Below are 26,225 nucleotides of genomic sequence, written 5' to 3' on the forward strand. Positions count from 1 at the left end.
GGTTGTACGTACCCATTTGTGGCGTAGTAACCGGCTTGTAGTTGCGTTGTAAGGGTGTACTTTGTTCATGCGTTGTTTTTTTTCTTACCGAAGGGGCTTAGGAACATGGAAAAATAAATAACTCTTGGAGATTGTTAGGGCTTTGCGGGTTCTGCCCGAGTAAGTGTGTGAGTGGCACGACGTTTTGTAGGGGGAATCATGCATCTTGTCACTTTATTCCCAGTTGGTTCAAAGCTGTTTGCCTACAATCCACCCACGGACGGTACAATATCTAGGGCAACGGAGGCTTCTTTCTATGCTGAAAAATGGCTTATATCCGCTCGGCCTTGCTCATAAGCTGTTTTATGTCTGTGAATACGCGGAGGACAGAAGTTTGAAAAATTATTGGTTCTCTGCCGCAAGGCTTAAACGTCACAGCCTATTTTACCTTCAATATGCATTTTTCTTCTCGAAAGGGTTTCCTCGTGATATGTTATATATAAGCACAGGACTAAATAGCCTTTCCGAGTTTCGAGATTGAGTTTTGGGTTAGGCCAGGGGTCGTTCGAACACGTACCTTTAGATCTTGTGCTCTTTGTTTTGGCACGCAATATCCAAGCATTCTCACATAATTGAAAGAGCTCTTAGGAATAAATTGGTTCAGGTTCTTTGCTCATAAAGCTACAGAGAACCAAGCACAAATTTTCCAAATTACGTATTTGATCTTTCGTAATGCGAGCAATTAGATCTTCAAATCTGCTTATAATAGCATGGCTATTTGCCTTGAAGCTTTCTATCGCACAAGCATGGTCTCCATCCAATGGTTACAAGCCTTCCAAAGTTGATTGTGATGACAATATTAATTTAGTCAGAGATGCTAGCTCTGTCTCTGATAATGAATCGGACTGGCTGAAAAAGAGAAACCAAGTAACCCTTCCAGCTTTGAAGGACTTCTTGAAGCGTGGTTTTAAGAACTTCACTAGTGACACTTCGCTAATTGATAACCTGTTATCAGATGAAAGCAAAGCACCTAAGATTGCAGTTGCATGCTCTGGTGGTGGTTACAGAGCCATGTTGAGTGGTGCAGGTATGTTGTCTGCAATGGATAACAGAACTGATGGTGCTAACGAACACGGTCTAGGTGGTTTATTACAAAGTGCTACGTACTTGGCTGGTTTGTCTGGTGGTAACTGGCTTGTCGGTACTTTGGCATACAACAACTGGACGTCAGTTCAAGCCATCGTTAACAATATGACTCAAGATGACAGTATTTGGGATATCAGTCACTCGATTGTCACTCCTGGTGGATTCAACATTTTTGAATCAATTTCTCGTTGGGACGATATATCAGATGCTGTTGAAGACAAGAAGGATGCCGGCTATAACACTTCCATCACCGATATCTGGGGTCGTGCCTTATCTTACGGCTTCTTCCCATCTTTGAAAGATGGTGGTGTCGGATACACTATCGATTCGTTAAGGGACTCTGATGTCTTTAAGAATGCTGAAATGCCTTTCCCTATCTCTTTGGCCGTTGGTAGATATCCTGGTACATCCGTTATTAACTTGAACGCCACCAACTTTGAGTTCAACCCATTCGAAATGGGTTCCTGGGATTACACTTTGCACTCTTTTACAGATATCAAGTATGTTGGTACTAATGTCAGCAATGGTAGACCAAAAGAGAAGGGTCAATGTGTTGCAGGTTACGACAATACCGGTTTTGTATTGGGTACCTCATCTTCTTTGTTCAACCAATTCTTGTTGCAACTTAACACCACAAAATTGCCAAAGTTCTTGTTTAACATGATTCAAGATTTCTTGACTGATCTCTCTGAAGACTCTGATGATATTTCCATTTGGGCACCAAATCCTTTCAGAGATGTTAAAAATATTCCAGCAAACTATTCACAATCCATTAGTGAAGGAGACACGTTGTATTTGGTTGATGGTGGTGAAGACGGACAGAATATTCCATTGTCCCCATTATTGCAGACTGAACGTGACGTTGATGTCATCTTCGCATTGGATAACAGTGCAGACACAGAAGAATTTTGGCCAAATGGGTTCTCTTTGACCCAAACCTATGAACGTCAATTTGGTATGCAAGGTAAAGGTATTGCATTCCCTTACGTTCCTGACAATAATACATTTGTTAACCTAGGATTAAACAAAAGACCAACTTTCTTTGGTTGTGATGCTAAAAACTTGACAAACCTTGAGTTTATTCCACCTTTAATTGTGTATATGCCAAACACAAGGGAATCTTACAACAGTAATACTTCCACTTTCAAGATGTCTTACTCTACCTCGGAACGTTTGCATATGATCAAAAATGGTTTCGAAGCGGTGACCAGGAATAACTTCACCCAAGACAGTAATTTCATGGGCTGTGTCTCATGTGCTATTTTGAGACGTAAGCAAGAATCTTCGAACCAAACGCTTCCTGACGGATGTAACGCTTGTTTCAAGCAATATTGTTGGGATGGTACCGTCAACTCTACTACCCCAGAGAAGTCCTCGACTGCTGGTAGTTCTTCTCAAAGTGCGTCTGCGTCTGCATCTGCTGCATCCAGCCAATCTACTTCAACTTCAAGTTCGACAAAAAAGAATGATGGTCCAATCAACGATCCAAAATCTGCGCTGTCGTTACTGATTGGTGGGATTGCTACTGCGCTAATGACTATTTAATCTAGATTATGACTGTATTTGGATTACTCCGTTGATTTTTACATTGATTTATTAGGCAACCTTAAAACTTTAGCAACCCATTGCATAGCCTTTATAATGTTGAACCTTATTCTAAAAATATGTATACATAAATTAATTTAGATAGTTTTTATAACTCTCTTTACATGTAAGATTTCGTATGTGTAATGTACAGTTAAATGAATTTATTGTCAATATGGTGCTCGCATGTGTAGAAGTGCAAGAAAGTACTTTTGATAATTTACTCTTCTAAGATAATTTCACTTTGTAGACTTTGATGAAGTTTTTTTAGTGTTTAGAACCTAAAAGTCAAATATCAAGTCTAAAATTCACAATTGAGAAGAGGAAATAATATGGAGCGTATCGAAGTGCCAAAACAATATCTAAGACCGATTTAATGTCCAGCTGCATAAAAATGTAGAAGAATTTAAGGTATTACTAATACTAAAATTATATAATGATTATGTGAATACCAAATGCATCAATCTCTAATCCTTGCATAACCCTTTGCTATTACGTTATTAACACCTACTCGTCTATTCTCGAGGGCCAAAAGAAGATCTCTCATTACAATTCCTGGCTCTTCTCTTGCTTCCCTGTATTTGATACCCATCTCGCCTCTCGCTGCTACTGCAGAAGATACATTTCCTTGATTCTTCAAGTCAGTGGAACTTGATTTGGAACCTGCAGTTAACCAACTGTATTTTTTTTTGCTACCACCAGCTATCATTAAGTTTGCCGTTGCATTCGATGCTCTATGCTGAGTTTCTTCACTATCTAATCTGGTGTCTGCTTTTTGTTTTTCTAAACCAAGGGCAATTCTCCTTTGGACTCTTCTCTCTTCATGTGCCTTTTGACGTAATGCTAAATCCCTTAGAGAACGACTTACCTCGCTTCTTCTTCCAGTATTTAGTTTGATACCTTTCCGTCTATGTATTGAAAGTATCAATGAATTTGTGATAATATCTCTCATGTAGAGCTCGCATGCCGTAGACATCAACCCCAGTATATCTGCGTTTTTATTAAAGTCTTGGTTGAAGTTTTGTTCCAGTGCAACTCTTTTCATAAAATCTGCAACATTTTTAGGATGTAAGAAAGGTGGATGTGGTGGTAGTTGATTACTAGCCACCGACCCCGCTGCCTTTGTCCTCGCTACTGTACTACTTAGCAATGCTTCTTCCTCTCTGATATCCACACCTGCCGATAGAAGTGCGTCACTTAACTTATCAGGATCACTTTGTTGTGGTTTACCGGTCCCGTCGTTACCACCCTTCTTCCCATGCTCTTTTGTCGTGGTGCTTGTCTTTTCCGTCTTGGCACCCGTTGTTGTCGAGGATGGTGTGTTACGTGGTGACCCCAAATTCATACTAGGAGACGACGCTTTTGGAAGAGCCAAAGGCTGTTCGGTGACCATCGTATCAAATGGCGTAGGTAAGTCGCCACCAAAATCAGAGCCACTGGGTTCCAGCCCATTCTCTATTTTTCCAAACTCAAAAGATTTGGAACGTTTATTTGATACCCCATTATCCGACTCAGAGTTCTTCCTCTTGGGTGATTTTGCCATAGTTCCTCACTATTATTCAAACCCTTGATATATATGCTAGCAGTATCCACAACACTGAATAAATGTACAGACAATGACCGTCTCTAACTGGTATAAACACTCTTCGTTTTCGACTGTCCCCTCTTTTGTTGAAGAAAAAAAACTTTCTACTCAACGATGAAGTCTATTCAAGAGCTGATTGTGTCGCTGAAAACAATTGTTTATCAGTTTCTAGCACTATTATCCCAGAATTTAGCAGGAAGAATTTTCCTTCATCTTTACTCTCCAATCACTAATACACTTTGTCAAACTAGATGCTGCTAGCGATATGCCATGTACAACTTTTAGTCGATATATTTTTGAAGAAAAAATCCAAAGCCGGGTAACCTCACTAACAGTTCTTTTCTTTTCGTTTTCGCAAATTTTTTGTCAAAGCAGTTGCTCGCCTAAGCTCATCGCATAGGCATCTATCTCATCTCATCTCATCTCAGCTTATTTCAATAGACTATTGGAACACATGTTAAAGGTTTAGAGAGGGAACCTTTGGTGGATTAGGATTATTATAATATTAGGGATATTAGGAGGAATACCCTTGGTTTATAGTGTTTGGTTGAGGGAAAGAAATTGAGATAGTGTAGTTTGAGATAACCTGAATATATTAAGTGGAAGAAATGTCTGCTGGATCAAGATATATAACGTTTGAAGGCTCGCGGAACTTTCGCTTACGAGTAGTGATGGCGACACTTTCTGGGAAAGCAATCAAGATCGAAAAGATACGTTCTGATGATTTGAACCCTGGTTTGAAGGACTATGAAGTGTCATTTTTAAGGTTAATGGAGGCCGTAACAAATGGTAGTTCCATTGAGATATCATACACGGGTACTACTGTGATTTACAGGCCAGGAATAATTACCGGTGGCTCATACACACACCAGTGTCCAAATAGCAAACCTGTGGGATACTTCGTGGAACCAATGTTGTATCTAGCACCATTTTCGAAGAAGAAGTTTTCGATTATGTTCCGGGGAATAACGTCCTCTCACAACGACGCTGGTATCGATGGCATCAAATGGGGGCTTATGCCTGTACTGGAGAAGTTTGGTGTGAGGGAATGTGCATTACATACTTTGAAAAGAGGCTCACCACCATTAGGTGGGGGTGAGGTCCATCTTGTGGTGGATTCTTTAATTGCACAACCAATTACAATGCATGCATTGGACAGAACGCTGATTTCAAGTATAAGAGGTGTCTCATACTCCACAAGAGTGAGTCCCTCCCTTGTAAACAGAATGATTGATGGTGCCAAAAAGGTTCTAAAATCTGTTGGGTGTGAAGTTAATATTACGGCAGATGTATGGAGAGGTGAAAATTCAGGTAAAAGTCCTGGTTGGGGGTTGACTCTCGTAGCCGAAAACAAACAGGGTTGGAGGATCTTTTCTGAAGCTATAGGTGACGCTGGAGATGTACCAGAAGATATAGGAGCAACTGTTGCATACCAATTATTGGAAGAAATCAGCAAGAGTGGTGTTGTCGGAAGAAATCAATTACCACTAGCAATCATATTTATGGTTATCGGTAAAGAGGATATTGGAAGACTAAGAATCACAAAGGATCAGATCGACGAAAGACTAATCTGGTTGCTAAGAGATATTAAGAATGTCTTTGGCACTGAAGTTTTCCTAAAACAGGTGGATGATGACAATACTAACGACATGATCGCAACCATCAAAGGTATTGGGTTCACCAATACAAGTAAGAAAATTGCCTAAATTTCCTTTGCATATTTTATTGATATGAATCTACAAAGATCTAATCTAGCGACCTCATTATATAAATATATATGGATGAATCAATATATAGACTGTATTATATTTCAATATAGGTGCATAACATCCTTTTATCTCCTCTCGATAGGCATATCGCTAAGTTTCTGACATATTTTTTCCCAATTATCAACATTTTGATTAGAGTGCCTTAGGTTTATCTCGATCCATCTTTGGAGACAGTCAGTAATTAAAAACTGGGTTTCTTGAAATATGGTAAATTCTTGTAATATACACTCTCTAATCAACCAACTTCTATTCATTTGTTCTATGATACCCCTCTTATCTCTGGCAATACTTTGTTTAACACGATCATACTCCGCACCCTTTACATTAGGATTACCTTCTAAAGTTGTTAGTTTCTCCTGGTTAATCTCAACCCTTCTTTGCAATTGTGGGATGTTGTTCCCAGCCATCATTTTATATCTTTCAAAAAGGCCCTTTAAAGCTATTATGACATCAATAAACACTTTGAATCTTACGGAAAGTCCTTCTTCCACCTCTCTATTCTCTTGATCAATTACATCTGCACATGCATTTAAGTGTCCAGCAAGTAATTCTACACCTTCATTTATTTGTAAAACTGTATCACTTGATTGAGGATATAATATTTGGGTGGCTTCTGGAATCTTTCCTAAAATGTTACTCATCAACCTTCTTTCATGTCCAACTTGTTTCATTCTTTTCTCATATCTTTCAACCAATACAGTAACCTTGACCCATGTATCCAAAACACTGTCTATTTTCTCGTCTGTCTTGTTCCACTGTTCTGAAAACTCTTTTCTCCACAGCTTCATAAAGTAACCAGAGATACGTTTGTCCATAAATTCTTCACTAGTGTCGTACTGGGCTTGTTTTCGCCAACTAGAAAGATCGGTGGGAACCGTTAAAAACGTGAGAACCAAGTCATCCTTTTTTAAAATTGGATGCTTCATCACTAAATTTATGAACCTACTCAAGCCCTTTCTTCTTTTAGCCAAGAATAGTGGATCGGCATTCTGAGAGCCAATCTTCTTAGGTGGTAACTCGGGGATCATTCTGAAGGGGTACTTTCTCAATAGTACATCTTGCAACCAGTCGAAATCTGAATATCTTCTTACAACTGTTCTATCTTCGGAAGGATCAGTACCAGGCAAGGGAATTAGATGCTTGATAGAGTAATTAGTATGTTTAAACACCAATCCCTCCCTTTCGGGAATCTCTTCCACAACAACAATGTCATCTGAAAGAGGCGAGTAGGTTTTCCTGATAGATTCCACCCATGATCTATATTCGTCATTAGCCGCATACTGAGGCGTATCAGTTGCCTGGAAATGGGTTAATCCTTGTACATCTGGATCCTGATTTACTGCCTTAAAACCAGTATTTTCCCACACGCTATCTCCAGCATACAACTCCGATCCTATTGCTGGCTTGTCATTTGAAACATTAAGATTATTGTTAAACAGACCAGTGCCCGTGTAATCATCGTTCAAACGTTTATTTGCCTCTTCTTGTAGAGAGCTGCTACTAAATGGTTTCATGTTGCCATTGCTAGAATTATTTATAGGTTGCCAAACTGTCTCACTGACATTGACCTCTGGAGAGTCAACCCTCCAAGGATCCGTCTCAAAGTCCATTGAGGTCCCAGATTGCGATGCTTAACTTAACTTGCCTTTCCGTTCTGAGTACTGCGGAGTATCATGGGGTGTATTTTGTTAACTTAAAAGTTCTTTGTTTAGTTCCCTTTTTCTATGAAAGTAAATAAATATATAGCCACGCTTCTTAGTTGATCTATTCTGATTAAAACGTAAGATTTAAATAGAAGACACAAAATTACAAACCCAAAGCCACTTATGGATGGTCATTAGGTCATTAAGGAGAATATATATATCTATATCAATATGACGTGGTTATTGTGACCTCGAATTGCTATCTCTGGAGCTGGGTAGAGATGTTGAAAATGCCGAGTCTGCTGAACTTGTTTTTGGTGAAATGGGAACTGAAGATTGAGGAATGCCAATATCATCTTGTGGAGAATCCGTTTTTCCATCTTCATCTTGCATTTCCTTCTGTTCCTCCTGTTCATCTGCTTCTTCATCACTAGGAGTGAAGTCTAAATCGATCCAGCTAGGCCATGCCGCCTCTCTTCTAATTAAGTTTCTGAATAAGTCCACTAAGAATTCTTCCAATTTCCCTACACTCCGTAAAACTGATCCCTGTGCTTGGTCTTGTTCCCCCAATTCCGTGTGTATCTTGATGTTTCTAATTAGTGATATTCTTTCAAGGGCTCGTTTCCCCATAAAGTTGGGGCCGCTAGGGTCTACCTGGAGTTTATTCATTTCTAATAATGGATCGCTGACATCGCATAAAAAGCTTATGAAAAGTTGTTTCTTCATATACGCCAACAAACATAGACAGTGCATTCCAATATCACTAATTCGTAGCTTTACTGGAAGCGTCATAAATTGTGGACTTGGGTAATTCAGTACTAAATCTGCTGACAATTCTATACTCATATCGCCTTTATAATCGAGTTCTACTAATAGTTGGATATCAGTATTTCTGTCTTTGGAAGTTTCCTCCGAAATGTCTCCCATTTGAAGAAGATAATTATAGAATTCATCGAGTGGATCATCCATCTGTTTTAAGGTAACATTTGGTGGTATGGAACCTAATTCAAAATTAGTAACCTTAAGATTACTGACATAACTAGGTAATGCGAACTCTTGTAATCTGGAGTTTAAGAAGTCTTTAACTCCCTCGTTAACTCCTTCATCTTCACGTATACTGTCCCAGTTTATATCCACCGACATTTAAGCTATTTAGATAGCCAAGCAGGCCGTTTCTTTTAACCTATTGACATCCCTACCATGTTAAGCTTGTTGTAACAAATATATTTTACGAGTTTTTCATTGATTTGATGTTAAAGAATCTTTAGAAGCCAAATACCAATAAACGAACAAGAAATATAATATGCAATGAATGGTCTGCAGGCCACACAGGCTCAATTAAATTGTGTTATAGTTTGTGTGGGTTAAGTAAGATGCTAGTGTCTAGTTATGCCATACCGTCAAGATTAGGCACGAGAAGCCTACTCCGCAGATCATTCTTTAACATTTCATCAACGGCATCGGCTAACGACGAGCAGCACTACATATTACGCAGGAAGATAAGAGGCACTCCACAAGAGGTATATGAGGTAGTATCTGAGGTTTCTAAGTACCACGAGTTCATTCCATATTGTGTAGAGTCCTTTGTTAATGCCCGTGATGAAATGAAGCGTCCAATTGAGGCCGGTCTGCGGGTGGGATTTAGGCAGTACGATGAAAAGTTCATTTGCAAAGTAGAGTGTAAAGACATATCAACTTTAGTGAAGACTGTTTCTGCAGAGTCGCTGAGCCATAACTTATTCCACGTTTTGAATTCCAAATGGACTATCAAGGCTCATCCTGGTCGTACCGATTATACTGAAGTGGAATTACTTTTAAGGTATCAGTTCAAGTCAAAACTATATTCCAGTGTAGCATCATTGTTCGCAAAAAGTGTCACTGAGTTGATACTGAAGGCATTTGATAGAAGAGTATATCAATTGAAAAGAGACAACTCCATGAGCATTAAAAATACGAAATAAAGTAATCTAGTGTTTAAATAAAGTAAAAGTAAGAGTAAAGTAATTGAATTATGTAAAAAAGTCGGAATTTTAAAAGAGTAACGTCCTAGTTATCTGAATCGAGTAATGAAAAAAGGTTGCCATATAAGCTAAAGGCCATTAAGTTTTGATTTACTAGTAAAAGAATTGAAATTTGCAAAGAATTGATTATCCCAAAGAAAATAATAAATAAAAATGACTGTATTCCATACAATTCATTTCTTGGACTTATCTTTGGGTTTGCTCTTAAGCGACCACCATGCTGTAACAGCTCCCGCAAAACCCCATAAAAACCATTTATCTCTAGATGTAAGCTCTTCGTCGTACGATTGTTGCTGCTGTTGTTTGTTGTCTAATTTTTGCGAATCATTTTCCAAGGCCTCTTCCTCGGGGTTAACAACTTGAACTTTATCACCAAATGATGGTGTCTGGATAACATGGTCAGTATCTGGTGTCGTTACAGTACCGACATTTTCCACCAGTGGTTTCTTGTCAGCAGATTTCAATTTTTGTTCGTATTCTTTCTCAATCTTGGTTTTTGGCTCGGCAGAAGCATTGTTCACTAAGGTCGGAATCTTCACAATGTAGTCGCGATTCTTGCTGTTTGCCTCTGCCTCCAATTTGGCCACATCAGGGATTTTCATTGCGTCGATATGAGAAGAATCATTCTTAGCTCTACTCACAGAAGAGGTATGAATCTTCTTCGAACCTCTTCCTTCAAATAGCAGAATACGGTCCACCAACTCAGACTTCCTCCCACTTACTTTTAAACCACGCGACCGACACTCATTCTTTAGAGTTTTCAAACTCATTCTTGTAAATGCACTGTGGGAATCGTTTGTGAGCAAAGGACTATGTTCATTCTTTTTTGTGTTATGCACTTGTCTAATTTGGTATGGTAATGCCGGAGCTACTGGCTTGATCAAAGGATTCGAAGCTTCACACAATACTCTTAATGAAGGTAATGATCTGACTTTTCTTAACGACATGACTAGTTCTTTAGGTTATTGGACAGTAAAGAGAGATCGTATGATTAATTGCTCTCCACACCGATTTGATTGTATTGTTATATTATAAACAGCGAGATTCACAAGTGTACCTTTTTTCCCAGCTGGAAATCAACTCAGTGCAATAATTAGCAAAATGGCTAGCGAGTTAAATTAATGGGTTTAGAAAGAAATTCTGTTGTCCTTACTTACTATTCTCTCTTTATTTACGAATCAAGTGATCATGATCTTCGGAAACTCTAGCGAAAGGAATGTATATATGTTTACAGTTTTTTATTTACGTTTTATTGGTTTTGGGAAAAAGACAAGACGAGACCAAAGCAAAAAGCCGAATATTTGGTAACGGTTTGGGGTTTTTGGAGTAGCTCAAGAATGTCCTGTACAGACGTTGTTTATGGGGTAGAAGGATAATCATCCATCTTGCTATATGTTCCGGTGCGCCGATACTGGACTCCAAAGCCTAGTGTCACGTGATCACATCTGTTTTACATGGGCGTTAAGAAGTAACTGCCCCAGCTTGTTAAAAGCACGAAAGGAGATTTTGACTTAGTAGTGCTTATTTGCTTGGTTACTAAATTTTATATCATATGTGTATAAACCGAAAATATTTTGTATATTATTTACACGATGGGAATAGGGCGTAGGAAAATTGCTTGCTACTGGGGGGAGGAATATCATCCATAAATAAGAAGCTACCCAATGATACCTTCCATAAAGTTCATATTGTCTTTAATTTGTCATCTTCGAAATATTTATTGCCCTCTGTTATTGTAGGTTAAAGTATCCATCAGAAAGTTACTGTTCTTAGTATTGACGAGCAGCTTCTTGACATGCCTTCAATTGTTGCAAGTAGTAGTCACAGATTTGCATGTTACCACCATTGTCTTCTAAACAACGAGTGAAGTTTCTAGCGTCCACGTCACAGTGGGTGGCTTGTTGGTTTTGGAACGCATCTGCTTGAGCAGGAGCAGCAACTTGCTGTTGTTGTTGTTGTTCAGCAGGAGCAGAAGAAGAGCCAGAGAACAAACCAGTGAGACCAGCACCGATAGTGTGACCGACAGCGGAACCGACAGCAACACCGGCAGCAGTAGAAGCCATTTGGGCGAACATACCTGGTTGTTTTGGTTGAGCAGCAGCTTGTGGATGTGAGTAAGCATTAGCTTGTGGGGCTGGAGCATGTGCTGGAGCATGTGCTGGAGCTGCAACAGTGGATGCAGAACGTGTTTGTGGTCTGGAAACTGGTCTAGCGGAACCTCTTGAACGAGCCATTTTGTCTATGTTATTAGTGCTTTTGGGTTGTAGTACTACTTTCCTATGCTTAATGAATACTTTTCAGATTCGATTAAGTGTTTGAGCGTGTTTGGTGTGCCTATATATGTCAAACGTTAATTGCCACTTAGAACCTAGATCCATTCCTAAAATTCGTTTGGGAAAACTGCGATGCGGCTTTGTTTTTATATATATGATGAAATATCGCTATATACGAAGTGATAGAAATCTGAAAGCGCGGAGTCCGGCCATCGAACTCCGTAGTCCCGGAATTACCGGCGATGGAATGGGAAGGAAGGTATACGGTTCTCAGAGGCTGCTGACATATATTGAGTTTTGGTGTTCTAATATTAAGGAGAGACAAGGGGGGCAAGGTAGGGGAGGAGGCAGATGATATTTCCATAGGCTTTGATCGTTGGATAAGGTCATCAATCGACTAACTACATTGTCTGAATGGAGAGATTAGTTGCATGCAGTTTTATTTTCTGACGCACATGTCAAATAGTTGTATAACACTCTCATATTAAATATATGTACAATGAAAGAAAATCCAAAACGTGTGTGCAATTCTATATCTTAAATATTCTAAACTGAGAAAAAAGTGCAGTAATATACTACTTAGAATCTCCAGTTCTCATCTGCGGATTCGATGGCCCATCTGAACTTTTCTCTCAAAGTCTTTGTGAACACTTTTTCGATAGGAACATCGAATTTCTTACAAAAGGCCACAGATAATCTAGGATCGATATAGTTAATCTTGGATGTACCCAACGCAACAGTTGAATTATCTTCCTTATCCTTCAACTGTAGAGATGCATTTGTGATCCTTTTTTCTAGTCTTTCGACTTGTTGTTTTAGTTTTTCAACATTCTTTAATGATTCTCTGACCTCAATAATACCAGTATCCGATTCCCTTTGGTATTGTTTTTCCAGGTCATCCACTTTTGCTAGCCATTCCATCAATTGTGAGTCAGGAAGAGCTTCTTCTTTATCGAATTTGCGCTTTTCATTTTCACGCTCGAATTTACGCTTATATTTCTCACGTTCCCTTTCAATGATTCTTTTATGAATGGTGAGCTCTTCTTCTTTTGACAAATCGTCGATTTCCTTGAAGTAGTTAGGGTCTTTTTTCCTTTCTGATTTATCAAGTTGTAAAATAGCTCTTTTGTATCTCACCTTCTGCCATTCCAGCTCTTCAATTCTTTCTGTGGCCTTCTGCACGGAAGTAGCGTGCCCCTTGGTCACAGTCCGTTGATGGTTACATAAAATGGCAACTGTTCTGTTTGCTGCATTATATCTTAACATCTTTTCTGCTACTGTTCCCTCGTTTGGGATGAGATCTAGTTGATCTTGCATAGTTTTTGAAGCATTGTATGTACGGAATACCTTGGCCGTCAAACCTGGCATATAATTTTGCAAGTGCTTATTCAAAATAGATGGATCTAACCTGTCAAATAGTTGGTGGCCTGGTCCACTGGGTGGCCTTTTAAAAATTTTTAGGTTTTTGAAGACTTGGGCGTCAACTTCCACCTCCTGGTAGTATCTAATGGAATCCTTACCCAAGAAATCAAAAATAACGGTGTTTGGTGGTTTCAAAGTAACATGTTCATATCTTAGAGAGCAACAACCAACGGTATCTGCTTCATCTTCTGATTTTTCACCACCTGCTCTTAATGCGAAGACGTCAATTAAATATGTAGCTACAGCCATTTGTCTGTCAAGTGTCTTTGGACTCTTTAACTTTGCTTTATAATCCGCACGAACTTTATCGATATGATCCTTTAGCATTCTTGCCTTTTCAAACTTTTTAAAGTCACTTATTCCTTTTAAAGTTGAGTTTGCCGCAAATCTCACATATTTGAAGGAATTTGTTATATTCTCTCTCCACATAGATAACCATTGGACTGTGTTATCGTGCCTAATCTCACCCCACTTATGACCTTTTGGTGGTTCTGGAATTGGTGCATTTTTGTCAAGATTAAGAACAACATCCTCTGGGTATACACGTCTTTTCAATTTACCATTCTTAGGATGGGCACCACGACCCCTGAACAAACCGGGAGGTTCGATACGAAAGTTTCCTACTTGCTCTATCCTTCCATCTATTTCACAGAATTTATATGGTTTTTCAAATTCCTCTTTTTCTAGTTTCAATTGTTTCTTCTCTTGAGGACTCAACTGTTTCTTTTGTTCTTTTTGGACTTGGAAATATTCTGCTATCTTAGTGAAGTCTAATTTCTCAAAGTCTTTGATCTCTACGTTGTTTCGAGTTCCGCCATTCTCCTTCAGAACCTCTAGGAAATCATGCATGAAATTCTTTTGAAATATAGGTAATTTTACATGATCTGTTTCCAACATAGCTGCGAAAAACCCAGCCACTTCTTCAGCTTGTGGTGGTAGATCCACTGGTTTTCCGTCGTAGTATAGTTTTACATGAGATGGTAGTGGCTGATATTCGGGAGGAAATATGACACCATTATGCCTTAAAGTTGTCCATTTGATACTATCATCTTCTTTATCATTGTTTTCCCACCACTTGAAATCTTCCGAAGATTCCTTTATATCAACAGATGAGGCCTTTGTCGAAGAACTGAGTTGGGATTGCGATGCGACGTCCGCAAGGGTTTTGTCCTCATCGTCGATATTTTCACTTTCCTTCTTAATTGTTTTTGATGTCTTCTTTTTAGTTTTATGAGAGCTCTTGCCGTTTTCATGCGAGTTCCTGGTCTTGGTATCTTTTAAATCTTTTTTCAACCTTTTTTGCTTCTTCCTCGCAGCATGTAGAATGTCATCGTCTTCATCAGAGGATTCTCTCTTAACACTCTTTGTTATTTTTTTACTACTCTTTTTATGTTTAGAGACAGTCACCAAAGTACTTTCCTCATCCTCGGAAGAGGAATCATCCTTTAGTTTGATGCTCATTTTCGTTCGATGAGGTAGTAAGAGTAGGCGAGTTAGCGATCTAAATGTACACGGGATCCAATATTACTGATACTTTTTAACAAATAAAAGCACCGCAGGAATGCTTTAGCAAGTGAAATTGAAATTGCTATTATATTTTAGCTTAGTTACCAAAACTCTCTTTTTAGTTGTGTGATCCGATACTAAATGCACGCTTGATAAATATATTATCAGTAACAAAGTGACACTTATAAACCGAAAAGTGAGTAGGCTATCCAATCTAATGGGTCAATTCTAAAATGTTGTTTTGAAAACATCAATTCACTGCCAAATCCGTAATCAGTGAAGCTTTGTTCTCCTCATCTTTTTCTGTATTCAAAAGAAAAACCATTAAAAAAAAAGCCAACTAACTGTGAGGTAAAATCAAAACCTTTAAGCTTCATCGATGTTCAGAACCTACTAGCATTTTGTTGAAAATAATACGAAATGAATCGGAACGAATTTCTGTCAAAAGAAACAGAAAAAAAAAAAAAACACAAACAGAGTCACGTGTCATGAATTATATATATTTTCAACTCTAATTACTTTAATAGGAAGGTTACTGTAATAGGTAATTAGGGTTTTACAACTTCCATTTTGGTAAGTTTGTTTATGTTTACATTATTTATTTCTTTACATAGGATTGCCAATTGTCGAAAAAATCAAAAATGTAAATAGTGGGATTCGATGTTTTCTAAATCGACAAAACTAGTAATTATATCCTATGAAATAATCAACTTTACCTAGTACAATACTGAATTGTATCACTTAACCAACCTCAAAGTAACATTCAGTTTTCAATAAACTTCTCATCAAAGAGAAGATTATAAACACTCATTACATACAAGTGCGTTATAACACTGTTCTATACTTGGCTGATAATTTGTCTATCCTATTCTATAAGGCGGAATTGGTATATCAGTCTAACGTTGAATTTATCCTCAGGTGCAATAATCTGGACCGGATATCACAGTTTACATCATTCGCATACAGGAGCTGCTGTATAACATATTGCAATCTTCCTAACCGACTATATCAACTCAGGTGTGGTTTATTAAGTTGAAGTTCAATATCTATCCAGAAAGAATATCACCATTCACTAGAATTGTGGCTAATTCTTTGGATCGAATTGAAACCTGAAGCATCAAAAACCTTATACTAATTACTGCTTAGTAGAACAACATTATTTTGGTTCCACTATTTGGTGCACAAATTCAATCCCCTCTCTATTTACAATTTTTCTCTGACAGCTGTTAGTTTTTGACGTCTTTAATTGATTTTGCCTAAGCGTACCAACCACAAAAACTGTCAATTAGCGTCTGGAAATTAAATAAAAAGAGAAGAAATAAGGAGGCTAAAAGGGTGTTACTTCAGACTATCGAGATAACTATCCATAGTAGGACATCTCTTTTTTCTGTCAAAATTTTCTGAACACTATTAACTGGTACTAGTAATATTGTACAAATTACCGGCATTTGATCTTAATATCGATCTCTGCGAGAGCTCTTGAGATCCAATAGTCATTTTGAAGGTTCAAATTCAATTCAACTCCCAAGAGGCCTATACACAGCACTCAGGGATCAGTGGATTTGTACCCCATAGTATTATAGACATATTATAAAACCATTTGAAAATGTCGGCCCCTCCTCTACAAATTATTAATGACAAACAGTTGAACGCTCGTTCACACAACATCCATACTCCTATAAAGGCAAAGCGGGCTGTTGCTGAACTGCATTTAGCTGATAGGGCTGCCGCTGTTAGTGTAAAACCTAGTCATCATCATAATGATGCCAATAATCGTCAGCCGCCGCAAAAGAAAAAGAAAGAAAAGCTTTCTTCTCTATGTAAGACCCCACCTTCATTGATCAAAACGAGAGGACGAGATTACCACAGAGGCCACTTTCTAGGTGAAGGAGGATTTGCCAGATGCTTTCAAATGAAAGATGATAAGGGAAAAATTTTTGCTGCTAAAACTGTTGCAAAACTGTCCATTAAATCCGAGAAAACTAGAAGAAAGTTATTATCTGAAATTCAAATCCACAAATCAATGAAACACCCAAATATCGTACAATTTACGGACTGTTTCGAAGATGACACTAACGTTTATATTCTTTTGGAGATTTGTCCTAATGGTTCTGTTATGGAGTTATTGAGACAAAGAAAGCATTTGACAGAACCTGAAGTGAGGTTTTGTATGATTCAAATTATTGGTGCTATAAGATATATGCACAGCAGAAGAGTTATTCACAGGGATCTTAAACTTGGAAATATCTTTTTTGACAAGGATAATAATTTAAAGATTGGTGATTTTGGTCTTGCCGCCGTCCTTGCAAATGATAAGGAACGTAAGTATACGATATGTGGCACGCCAAATTATATAGCGCCCGAGGTGTTGACAGGAAAACACACCGGTCATTCATATGAGGTTGATATATGGTCCATTGGTGTTATGCTTTATGCGCTATTGTTTGGCAAACCGCCTTTTCAAGCGAAAGAGGTGGAGACCATTTATGAAAGGATAAAATGTAGAGATTTCAGCTTCCCTGCAGATAAACCAGTTTCATCGGATGCAAAGAATTTAATCTCTCATATATTGCAGTTGAATCCTGCAGCCAGACCTTCATTATATGAAATAACAGACAGCGTTTGGTTTAGAAACACTTTTCCACCAAAATTGCCTGCGAATATTTCCAAGGAAACTCCAAACTTTGACCATTTGAGTTTCAATGAATCGTTAGTGAATTTGAAACATTGTATGCTCAACTCTGGTCTCCTGAAAAGCACTCAACCTCATTCTTCTGATGGGAATAAGAATCCTATCGAGTTTGTCAGAACTGAATTGGAAGAAGAAAGAAATAGAGCGGTTTTACCTCAATCATTATCTCCAGGTGGAACGAAGAATAAGTATAAAGAGGTAATTGATCTGGACGGACACAGAAAATTCAATGAAATGGCTCATCAAAATCGTCTGAAGAGAGCTGGCGAAAACTTATTCTTTAAACCTGAACTCGTAGCAACCTCGACAAATATGATCAAATCAGAAATGTCACTGAAAATCTTAGCAAGTGAATGTCACATGACTTTACGTGGTATTAAAAGCGCAGAGATAGACAAAAGGCAATCTAATTATCCTTCTCCTGATGCTTCCATTCAAGATCCTATTGTGGTTACTAAGTGGGTTGATTACTCCAATAAACACGGATTCGCATATCAGTTATCTACTGATGATATTGGTGTTCTATTTAACAACGGAACGACTGTTTTGAAGCTAGCAGATGCAGAAGAATTTTGGTATATTAATTATGATGCTAAGGAGGGATGGGTGGCAAGTCATTACAAATTAGAGTCCAAACCTATTGAATTAACGAGGCACTTGGAGGTGGTTGATTTTTTCGCAAACTATATGAACTCCAATTTGAGTAGGATTTCAACGCTGGTACGTGAAACTTACCATAAGGACGATGTTTTCTTGAGAAGATACACCCGTTATAAGCAATTTGTTATGTTCGAATTAAGCGACGGAACATTCCAATTTAACTTTAAAGATCATAATAAGTTTGCATTATCACATGGTGGTAAACTTCTAACTTTTATTTCTCCCGATAGGAAAACCGTTACACTGCAACTATCAAGGGTTTTACTTGATGGTTATGTTAATGGGTTCCCTAGTATTGATATATTCGAGAAACTAGAGTTGATGAAAGAAGGCTTAAGGGACAAAGCTAGCGTGTTATCCATTCATTAAAAGAAAGAGATTGTACTATTAAAATATTAATTATAATAATAATCGCATTTGCAAGTTTCTTTGCATATTTTTCACCTTTTTTTCTTTCTTCTCTTCCCTCCTTCAACAACTTAGTTCCCTTCTTCCACAGACATCATATTCCTAGCTTCGTCACGTACTTTGATCCTATGTCGATTGACGTCGTCCAAAAGGTAACTTGTTTACTTGATTTTACCAGGTTCCTTGCTCGTTCTAACAACCCAAAATTAATGATACCAATCCTGCTTAGTAGTAATCATAATCATAATATAATAATCACAGTAAAAAAAAATAATGAGGAAATGTTTAATCGTATTGCAAGGAAACCAAAATTTAATGATATCGAGCAACACTCTTTTTATCGTTCAGTGGAATAATACCATTTCCAATAAGCATATTTTGTAACGTGTATAGGTTCACATTGTTTAGGGGTGTTATCCTGAACTTAAATACTGCTAGTATTACTTGTGCAAGATACATAATAACACACTAACATATAATATTTTCTTTGAAAATAAGTGGAAGAAAATTAAATATATATCCCATTTACCCAGCGCACACTAAATTACGACACAACATTGGAATCCAAAACAGTGTTTAAGGTTGAACCCACACGCATGATCCAACAAAGTAGGACATGAAGTGGCTATTATTTTACGTATATTGTTTTCATTATATTATTATACAAAAGGTAGTGTGGGACATTCAACGTTCCCCACCGGAACTATAATTACGTTTGGTTGTATATCGTCAGATAGGTGCTTTCACATCCTTAAATACCGTAGTCTTCAGTAGCCAATGTTTGTAAGTTCCATTCCGTCTCAAAGTTAGCCTGCAGCTGCGCTAGTTTGTTAATAATACTATTACAAGCATTCTTCAAAGCGTCCTTAGGATCATACCCTTCTGTCGTCTGTATTCTCATCTTGAATCTAGCAAACAAAGGATGCTCCACCTTATACGCAGCAAAAAGAACTCCTTCATCTTCGAGCAACTCAGCCCTGATTAGATTCCCTAGTGTATGGTCTTCCTTCTCAAATGTAACGATTATAGCACTCGAAGCCTTAGTGTCTTGTTCAACTTTAAGCTTCGATTCGCCCTCCGGTAGGAGAAAAAGCTCAAATCTATCTGGTGCGTTCATTCTATAAAAATGGAAACTAACAAAAAAGATACCCTGGGATCCCGTGTCTGTTTTCTTCCCACACTCAATACTTCAATCAATAACCTAATACAGCCATACATACTTAATATCTAACCATTGTATTTTATTCCTGGTATTGCCTAACCTTTTCTAATACTCAGAATTTTTCATTCGAAAAATCCCATATAGAGTTACCCTCACATAGAGACGCCAACTTTTTTTTTTTTTTTTGGAATTCAGTTCCCAAAAAAAAGTAGAAAGATTCAGAAATATATAAAATAAAAGCTACCACTTAATTCTTTAGAATAGTGTTTAAATAGGCGAAAGAAGATATAAAGAAAGGGGAAAGAAGCATAGTTAAGTAGTGACTTTCTGCACGGTATAGGTGGGATTGATTGACTGCAGCTTAGATATCATACGTGGAAGCGTGGTGCTGATCAAGTGAGGCATATTCAGAGATCACTTTAGAACCGTGTTCCTTTTTTTTTTTTTGAGCATTTTCGTTCCTAATTCTTGTTTTCTTTTGAAAAGCGTTGAAAATTTAAGATTCTATTGAATTGAACTGCGCGTGTTTAAGTGCGACAATTGGAAGAAGCAGCGCTAACAAGAAATATTAAGATAGGAGACATGTCTGGGTCATGGAATCATTCGGATGGTACACAGACGCCAGGTTCTGTGAACGGGTCAATATCTGGGGAGGGGGCTGCGAATCGGTTGCCCCAGCTTGCCCCTCCTGCGGTTAACATACAGATTAAACCGGACATTGAGCAACAACAACAGCATCATCACGTGACTTTACCGTCCATTTCCACTATCAGCAGTGCTAATGGTGGTGGTAATTCTGTTGTGGGTGCACAACACGGCCATACTCATGGACACACGCATACGCATTCCCATTCTCAGACTCAAAGTCACGTACAGGAGGCTTTACCGGGAGTTTCGGCCTCTACCGAGTCCAGCAATAGTGTGGGGTTACATGAGAGTACAGCTGGAGGTAATGGTGCGTCTATTGTAACAAAGAATAATATTCCTAATTCGACTACCTCCATCCAGTCCTTAGTTCAACCACCGGAGCAAATGCCACAGCAGTCTCAAGCCCAAGCCCATCAGCCACAGCAACCAATAATACAAACACATGCTTCAGAAATGGAACAGTCTATGGGCGCTGGCCAAGATTCTTCATACAGACCTTTGAATGTCAAGGATGCTCTTTCGTACTTGGAACAGGTAAAGTTCCAGTTTAACACAAGACCGGATGTCTACAATCACTTCTTGGATATAATGAAAGATTTCAAATCTCAGGCCATTGATACTCCAGGGGTGATTCAACGTGTTACGACGCTATTCCAAGGATTCCCCAATTTGATTCAAGGGTTCAACACTTTTTTGCCTCACGGGTATAAAATTGAGTGCTCTTCGAATCCTGATGACCCAATTAAGGTTACTACTCCGTTTGGAACTACAGGGGAGGTTTCTGCGGGCCCACCTCTTCAACAACCGGGCCAGGCTACACCACAGGGGCAGCAACCACAACAACAGCCACAGCAGTTAGGCTCTATTGGAAGTATGAAGATGGAGGACCAAAATGTTGAAAGGCAACAACAACAACAACAACAGCAACAGCAACACAATTTGCCTCAGATAGGTGGCAGCAACCAAGGACAGCCTCCACAATTGCAGGAACAATCCAAAAACCAGCAACACACCTTATTATCGCAGCAACCAACTCAACCACAACAGTCATCTCCACCTCAACAAATGCAACCACAAGCACAGCCACAAGCACAAGTGCAACAAGCTTTACCACAAACACAACCTGTTGCTCAACAACTTGTAAACCAAAACTTCTCCGCTACTAATGCGGCTATTATCTCAGGTATGCCAGGTCAACAAAAAGCCGGAGAAGTTGAGTTTTCTCATGCCATTAGTTACGTCAACAAAATCAAAACCAGGTTTGCTGATCAACCAGATATCTACAAACAGTTTTTGGAAATCTTGCAAACTTACCAAAGGGAACAAAAACCAATCAATGAGGTTTACGCTCAAGTTACTGTACTATTCCAACAAAATCCTGATCTCTTGGATGATTTCAAAAAGTTCCTTCCTGATTCTTCTGTCGCTCCTCAACAAAATATCCAATCCTCTCCACAGGAAAATCAACAGAATGTACTTTCCTCTCAACCTTATATCCCACAAGGACATCCTATTCAAGGCCAAGGCTACTATGGTCAACCGGGAATTGTAATGCAACAAACTAATCTTCCACCTTTAGGAAACTTCTCAGCTTCTGGTCAAGCTTCACCTGCAGAAACAAACCATATGCTGCCTTCAATGCATCAGCATATATCGGGTGGTCAAGTTCTGCCTCAACATGTTGTCACCCAAGGCATGTCTAACCAAGAAATTCCTGTGTCTGACATGAGATCAACTATGAATGGCGCATATAATCAAATGGAATACATGCAGGCCGCTGCTGGTTATCAACAACAAATGGACGGTATGCAATATATGGAAGCTCCTATGGCACGTCCTGAAATTGATTTAGATCCAAGTTTGGTTCCAGTAGTTCCAGAACCTATCCAGCCTCCGGAAGACGCTGTTGCCCTAAGTGATGAAGTCACTTTCTTTGATAGAGTGAAGAGATTTATTGGAAATAAACAGGTTTATGCCGAATTCTTAAAGATTCTTAACCTATATTCTCACGATCTTTTGAGCACCTCAGAGCTGGTTTCGAAAGTTGAGTTCTATTTAGAAAACTCTAAGGAACTCTTCGATTGGTTCAAGAGTTTTGTTGGTTATGAAGAAAAACCAAAAAATATCGAGAATATTGTTCATGAAAAACACAGATTAGATCTAGATCTATGCGAGGCATGTGGTCCTAGCTATAAAAGGTTACCCAAGGACGATACCTTCATGCCTTGCTCAGGAAGGGATGAAATGTGCTGGGAAGTATTGAATGATGAATGGGTCGGTCACCCAGTGTGGGCTTCAGAAGACTCTGGGTTTATTGCTCATCGTAAGAATCAATATGAAGACACTTTGTTCAAAATTGAAGAAGAGAGACATGAATATGACTTTTACATCGAATCAAACCTCAGAACTATCCAGACCTTGGAGACCATTGCCAATAAGATTGCAAATATGACCCAAGAAGAAAAGAACAACTTCAAACTTCCCCCTGGATTGGGTCACACTTCCTTGACCATTTACAAAAAGGTTATCAGAAAAGTATACGACAAGGATAGAGGCTTTGAAATTATCGATGCCTTGCACGAACATCCTGCCGTCACTGTACCAATTGTTCTCAAAAGACTTAAACAAAAGGATGAAGAATGGAGAAGAGCTCAAAGAGAATGGAATAAGGTATGGCGTGAATTGGAACAAAAGGTGTATTATAAATCTTTAGATCATCTAGGTCTTACATTTAAACAGGCTGACAAGAAACTCTTAACAACCAAACAACTAATCTCAGAAATAAGCAGTATCAAGGTTGATCAAACAAACAAAAGAATTCACCCTCTAACTCCCAAGCCAAAGAGCCAACTTGACTTTGACATAAATGATCATGACGTTCTATTCGATATTTTGGATCTTATTTTCACATTCCTTCATGCGAATGCCACTTACTCAAATCCCGATAAAGTTAAGTTACAACAATTCTTCAAGGTATTTATTTCACTTTTCTTTTCCATTCCTGTCGAAGAAGTCGAGGAGGCTGTTAAAAAACGGTTTTCTATGGCCGAACAAGAAAATGCTGAAGAAGAAACCAATCCAAACGAACCAGAAAAATCAAATAAACGGTCTTTACAAGAAGAGGATTCATTAACTCTACGAGAAATTTTAAGAAGAAATAAGAATGCTCGTTCATCTACTTCGGAGGAAAATGGTAGCAACTCGTCCACAAAGGCAAATGAAAAGGATGAAACTGAAATTATTGCCGAAGAGGCCGCGAAACCTTGGTTACTTGGAAGCCTTGTGGATGAGGCGAATAGCAGCGGTGTGGTAGGAAATAGACATCTGTTCAACCTTTTTGCCAATACTACCATCTATGTCTTTTTCCGTCATTTGAATACTATGTATGAGAGATTATCGGAGGTAAAGGTTATTGATAAGGATGTCACGGAGGAGATTCAAAACCGTAAGGTAGTTCAATTTGCGAGCGATTTGAATCTAGTGTCAACTCAACTTTCAGATATGGGATTAGACTTTAAAGGGACAAAAGCTTACGATGAGTTGTTAAGACTATCAAAAAGGCTTATTGTCGGTGATTTAGACCATCAATGGTTTGAAGAGAGTCTACGCCAAGCTTACAAAAACAAGGCATTTAAGATATATACAGTTGACAAAGTTATTCAATCCCTTGTGAAGCATGCACACAGTATCATATCTGATCCAAAGAATTCTATGGTTTTAATATTATTCGAACAAGACAGATTAAAGAAGGATACTACAGCTAAAGAACAAATATTGTATCGTTTGAAAGTACGAAACACTATAGGTGAATCTGAAAACATGTTCCGTATCGAGTTCAACAATAAAAATTCACATACCTGTATTCAGTATGTTGCTGTAGATGATTTAACGTTGAAAGAGCCTCAAAATATGAAAGAAAAATGGGATTATTATGTTACATCCTATTCACTCTCTCATCCAACAGAAGGTGTAGCAGAAGATCAAATTAGCCAACCGTTCCTCGAGAAAATAGTAGAAAAAGAAGCAGAATACATTGACGAAGAAGAACCAAATAAGAGATATTCACCTGAAGGTATTTCTGAATCAAAATTAAAGGTCAAAATCCACCCCGAGACATATCAATTAAGCTTTGAACCAGGATCATCTGATGTGTTTACCAGGAAATCAGTCAATAGTTTCCCAGAACCTAGAGAGGCCAATACTGCTGATAAAATGCGAAACTTTTTAGATGGATCCAATGGATGGAAAAAGAATATTTCTTCAGCAGATGCAGAACTTGCTGAAGCAAAGACGAAGGATTTGAAAGAAAATGGAGTTTTTAAGATTGATGAAATAAAAACTGATAAAGCCGAAGAATCAAATGGTGTGATTAATGCAGAAGAATCAAAAACAATTGATAAGTAAACTGTTAAAAAGGCCTTCATTTTCGTATAAGAAAAGGCGATTGTTTATTATGTTAAATATGTAAATGTAATGATAGTATTATTTTATTCCACCTCAGTGTCTACTCCGAAGTCTGAGAGTTCTTCCCCCCAGTCATTATACCATGAAGTTCTTTTCAATTTATCTCTTGGGTCTGTATATCTCTCTCTCATAGCTTGCTCTCCACCATCTACTATAGTTTCCACTACACCACTTTCAGTGGTTAGAATATGTCGAGTACCATCGGGCGGCCATGGTAACGATAGTAGTATATCTTCAATGGATGAGTCCGATTCAAACTCTGACAATTCATTTTTCATAAACGACACTCCATCAGTTGCTGGTTTTGCAAATGGCCAGAGCCACATATACCACGGTCCCATAATATTTATCAAGTTAGTCCAGACATTTATATCATAGGGAAAATTCACAATATTTTCGAAAGGAACATATCGTTTTGATAACAAGTTGTTTATCTCTTGATGTCTGTTTTTCTGCACTTGAGGCATTTTACCTTTTAAAGTATCAACAAGTAGAGGTAATAAAGACTTCTTATAATGTAGGCTTTCTAACCTGTCCATTTCCCATGATTCTATTTGAGTCATTCCTTTAAATCCCTGATTGTAGATACACCTGATGAAAAGAATGCTGATTGTTATTAATACAAATGCATCCATTGGGGTAGTTATACAGAGAGCAACAATTTCGGTAATGTATGTTTGAGTGTAAGGCATGTGTCTCATATACCACAATTGACATACTCTTTTTATAAGCAGAGTAAGCAAATATGATGTTGTAACGATCACCCAAAATAGGAACCTTACAAAATGGGGAAAGTTATTGTGACCTACACAATTCATGGTCCATGGACAATGATGATCCATTGATAGAACACACTGTTTACATGTTTTGCAATGATGACAACGGGGTGGCTTGAAGTTATTGCATTTTTTACAGTAATTATGCCATTCGGTTTCGCTTGGCCGATAGTTAATCGGAGGCTTTCCTGGATTCGTTTTAATTGCCAGGTAGTATGAGATCCAAATCATCGTTAAACAAAATTGAAATATAACCTGTTTGGATGTTGATGCAAAGTTTAAAAGGACAAAATAGTGGGCAACATATCCTATGAAACTAATTAGGAACGTAGGAATTGCAATGCCCAACCATTGATATTTTAATTTGACTGCCATCTTCCTACACAAACTTCATAAGCGTTCCCAAGGTTCGACCAAAATAGGTGCAAAGTCTCGTATCAATTTAATCTAGTATCACGTAGTTAAATGTCTCAATAACTTGAATGCG

General features: G+C 38.3%; 13 protein-coding genes across 13 annotated transcripts; 5 read left to right on the forward strand and 8 right to left on the reverse strand.

Moving 5' to 3' along the window:
- Positions 1-711: 711 nt before the first annotated feature.
- PLB3 (lysophospholipase) lies at positions 712-2,670 on the forward strand (the record flags this gene model as incomplete). The annotated part of the gene is made up of 1 exon (XM_022819462.1): positions 712-2,670. The coding sequence occupies one exon, from the start codon at positions 712-714 to the stop codon at positions 2,668-2,670; it is 1,959 nt and encodes a 652-aa protein (XP_022673789.1).
- Positions 2,671-3,169: 499 nt separating this feature from the next.
- TAF4 (Taf4p) lies at positions 3,170-4,252 on the reverse strand (the record flags this gene model as incomplete). The annotated part of the gene is made up of 1 exon (XM_022819474.1): positions 3,170-4,252. One exon carries the CDS (start codon positions 4,250-4,252, stop codon positions 3,170-3,172), a length of 1,083 nt encoding a protein of 360 aa, XP_022673790.1.
- Positions 4,253-4,902: 650 nt separating this feature from the next.
- Positions 4,903-6,000, forward strand: RCL1 (rRNA-processing endoribonuclease; the record flags this gene model as incomplete). Its single annotated transcript, XM_022819485.1, has 1 exon — positions 4,903-6,000. The coding sequence occupies one exon, from the start codon at positions 4,903-4,905 to the stop codon at positions 5,998-6,000; it is 1,098 nt and encodes a 365-aa protein (XP_022673791.1).
- A 128-nt stretch (positions 6,001-6,128) lies between these two features.
- MVP1 (Mvp1p) lies at positions 6,129-7,673 on the reverse strand (the record flags this gene model as incomplete). The annotated part of the gene is made up of 1 exon (XM_022819496.1): positions 6,129-7,673. One exon carries the CDS (start codon positions 7,671-7,673, stop codon positions 6,129-6,131), a length of 1,545 nt encoding a protein of 514 aa, XP_022673792.1.
- Positions 7,674-7,946: 273 nt separating this feature from the next.
- On the reverse strand, positions 7,947-8,849 carry MDM12 (ERMES complex subunit MDM12; the record flags this gene model as incomplete). The annotated part of the gene is made up of 1 exon (XM_022819507.1): positions 7,947-8,849. One exon carries the CDS (start codon positions 8,847-8,849, stop codon positions 7,947-7,949), a length of 903 nt encoding a protein of 300 aa, XP_022673793.1.
- Positions 8,850-9,079: 230 nt separating this feature from the next.
- COQ10 (ubiquinone-binding protein COQ10) lies at positions 9,080-9,667 on the forward strand (the record flags this gene model as incomplete). The annotated part of the gene is made up of 1 exon (XM_022819518.1): positions 9,080-9,667. The coding sequence occupies one exon, from the start codon at positions 9,080-9,082 to the stop codon at positions 9,665-9,667; it is 588 nt and encodes a 195-aa protein (XP_022673794.1).
- Positions 9,668-9,900: 233 nt separating this feature from the next.
- AIM34 (Aim34p) lies at positions 9,901-10,674 on the reverse strand (the record flags this gene model as incomplete). Its single annotated transcript, XM_022819529.1, has 1 exon — positions 9,901-10,674. One exon carries the CDS (start codon positions 10,672-10,674, stop codon positions 9,901-9,903), a length of 774 nt encoding a protein of 257 aa, XP_022673795.1.
- Positions 10,675-11,496: 822 nt separating this feature from the next.
- On the reverse strand, positions 11,497-11,961 carry MIX17 (Mix17p; the record flags this gene model as incomplete). The annotated part of the gene is made up of 1 exon (XM_022819540.1): positions 11,497-11,961. The coding sequence occupies one exon, from the start codon at positions 11,959-11,961 to the stop codon at positions 11,497-11,499; it is 465 nt and encodes a 154-aa protein (XP_022673796.1).
- Positions 11,962-12,579: 618 nt separating this feature from the next.
- On the reverse strand, positions 12,580-14,883 carry TOP1 (DNA topoisomerase 1; the record flags this gene model as incomplete). Its single annotated transcript, XM_022819551.1, has 1 exon — positions 12,580-14,883. One exon carries the CDS (start codon positions 14,881-14,883, stop codon positions 12,580-12,582), a length of 2,304 nt encoding a protein of 767 aa, XP_022673797.1.
- A 1,651-nt stretch (positions 14,884-16,534) lies between these two features.
- Positions 16,535-18,649, forward strand: CDC5 (polo kinase CDC5; the record flags this gene model as incomplete). Its single annotated transcript, XM_022819562.1, has 1 exon — positions 16,535-18,649. One exon carries the CDS (start codon positions 16,535-16,537, stop codon positions 18,647-18,649), a length of 2,115 nt encoding a protein of 704 aa, XP_022673798.1.
- Positions 18,650-19,439: 790 nt separating this feature from the next.
- Positions 19,440-19,805, reverse strand: RPB11 (DNA-directed RNA polymerase II core subunit RPB11; the record flags this gene model as incomplete). The annotated part of the gene is made up of 1 exon (XM_022819573.1): positions 19,440-19,805. The coding sequence occupies one exon, from the start codon at positions 19,803-19,805 to the stop codon at positions 19,440-19,442; it is 366 nt and encodes a 121-aa protein (XP_022673799.1).
- Positions 19,806-20,432: 627 nt separating this feature from the next.
- Positions 20,433-24,902, forward strand: SIN3 (transcriptional regulator SIN3; the record flags this gene model as incomplete). Its single annotated transcript, XM_022819585.1, has 1 exon — positions 20,433-24,902. One exon carries the CDS (start codon positions 20,433-20,435, stop codon positions 24,900-24,902), a length of 4,470 nt encoding a protein of 1,489 aa, XP_022673800.1.
- An 83-nt stretch (positions 24,903-24,985) lies between these two features.
- On the reverse strand, positions 24,986-26,113 carry PFA4 (palmitoyltransferase PFA4; the record flags this gene model as incomplete). The annotated part of the gene is made up of 1 exon (XM_022819596.1): positions 24,986-26,113. One exon carries the CDS (start codon positions 26,111-26,113, stop codon positions 24,986-24,988), a length of 1,128 nt encoding a protein of 375 aa, XP_022673801.1.
- Positions 26,114-26,225: the final 112 nt, after the last annotated feature.

Source organism: Kluyveromyces marxianus, chromosome 1 (assembly GCF_001417885.1).
Source record: "Kluyveromyces marxianus DMKU3-1042 DNA, complete genome, chromosome 1".
NCBI classification, from domain to species: Eukaryota; Fungi; Ascomycota; class Saccharomycetes; order Saccharomycetales; family Saccharomycetaceae; genus Kluyveromyces; species Kluyveromyces marxianus.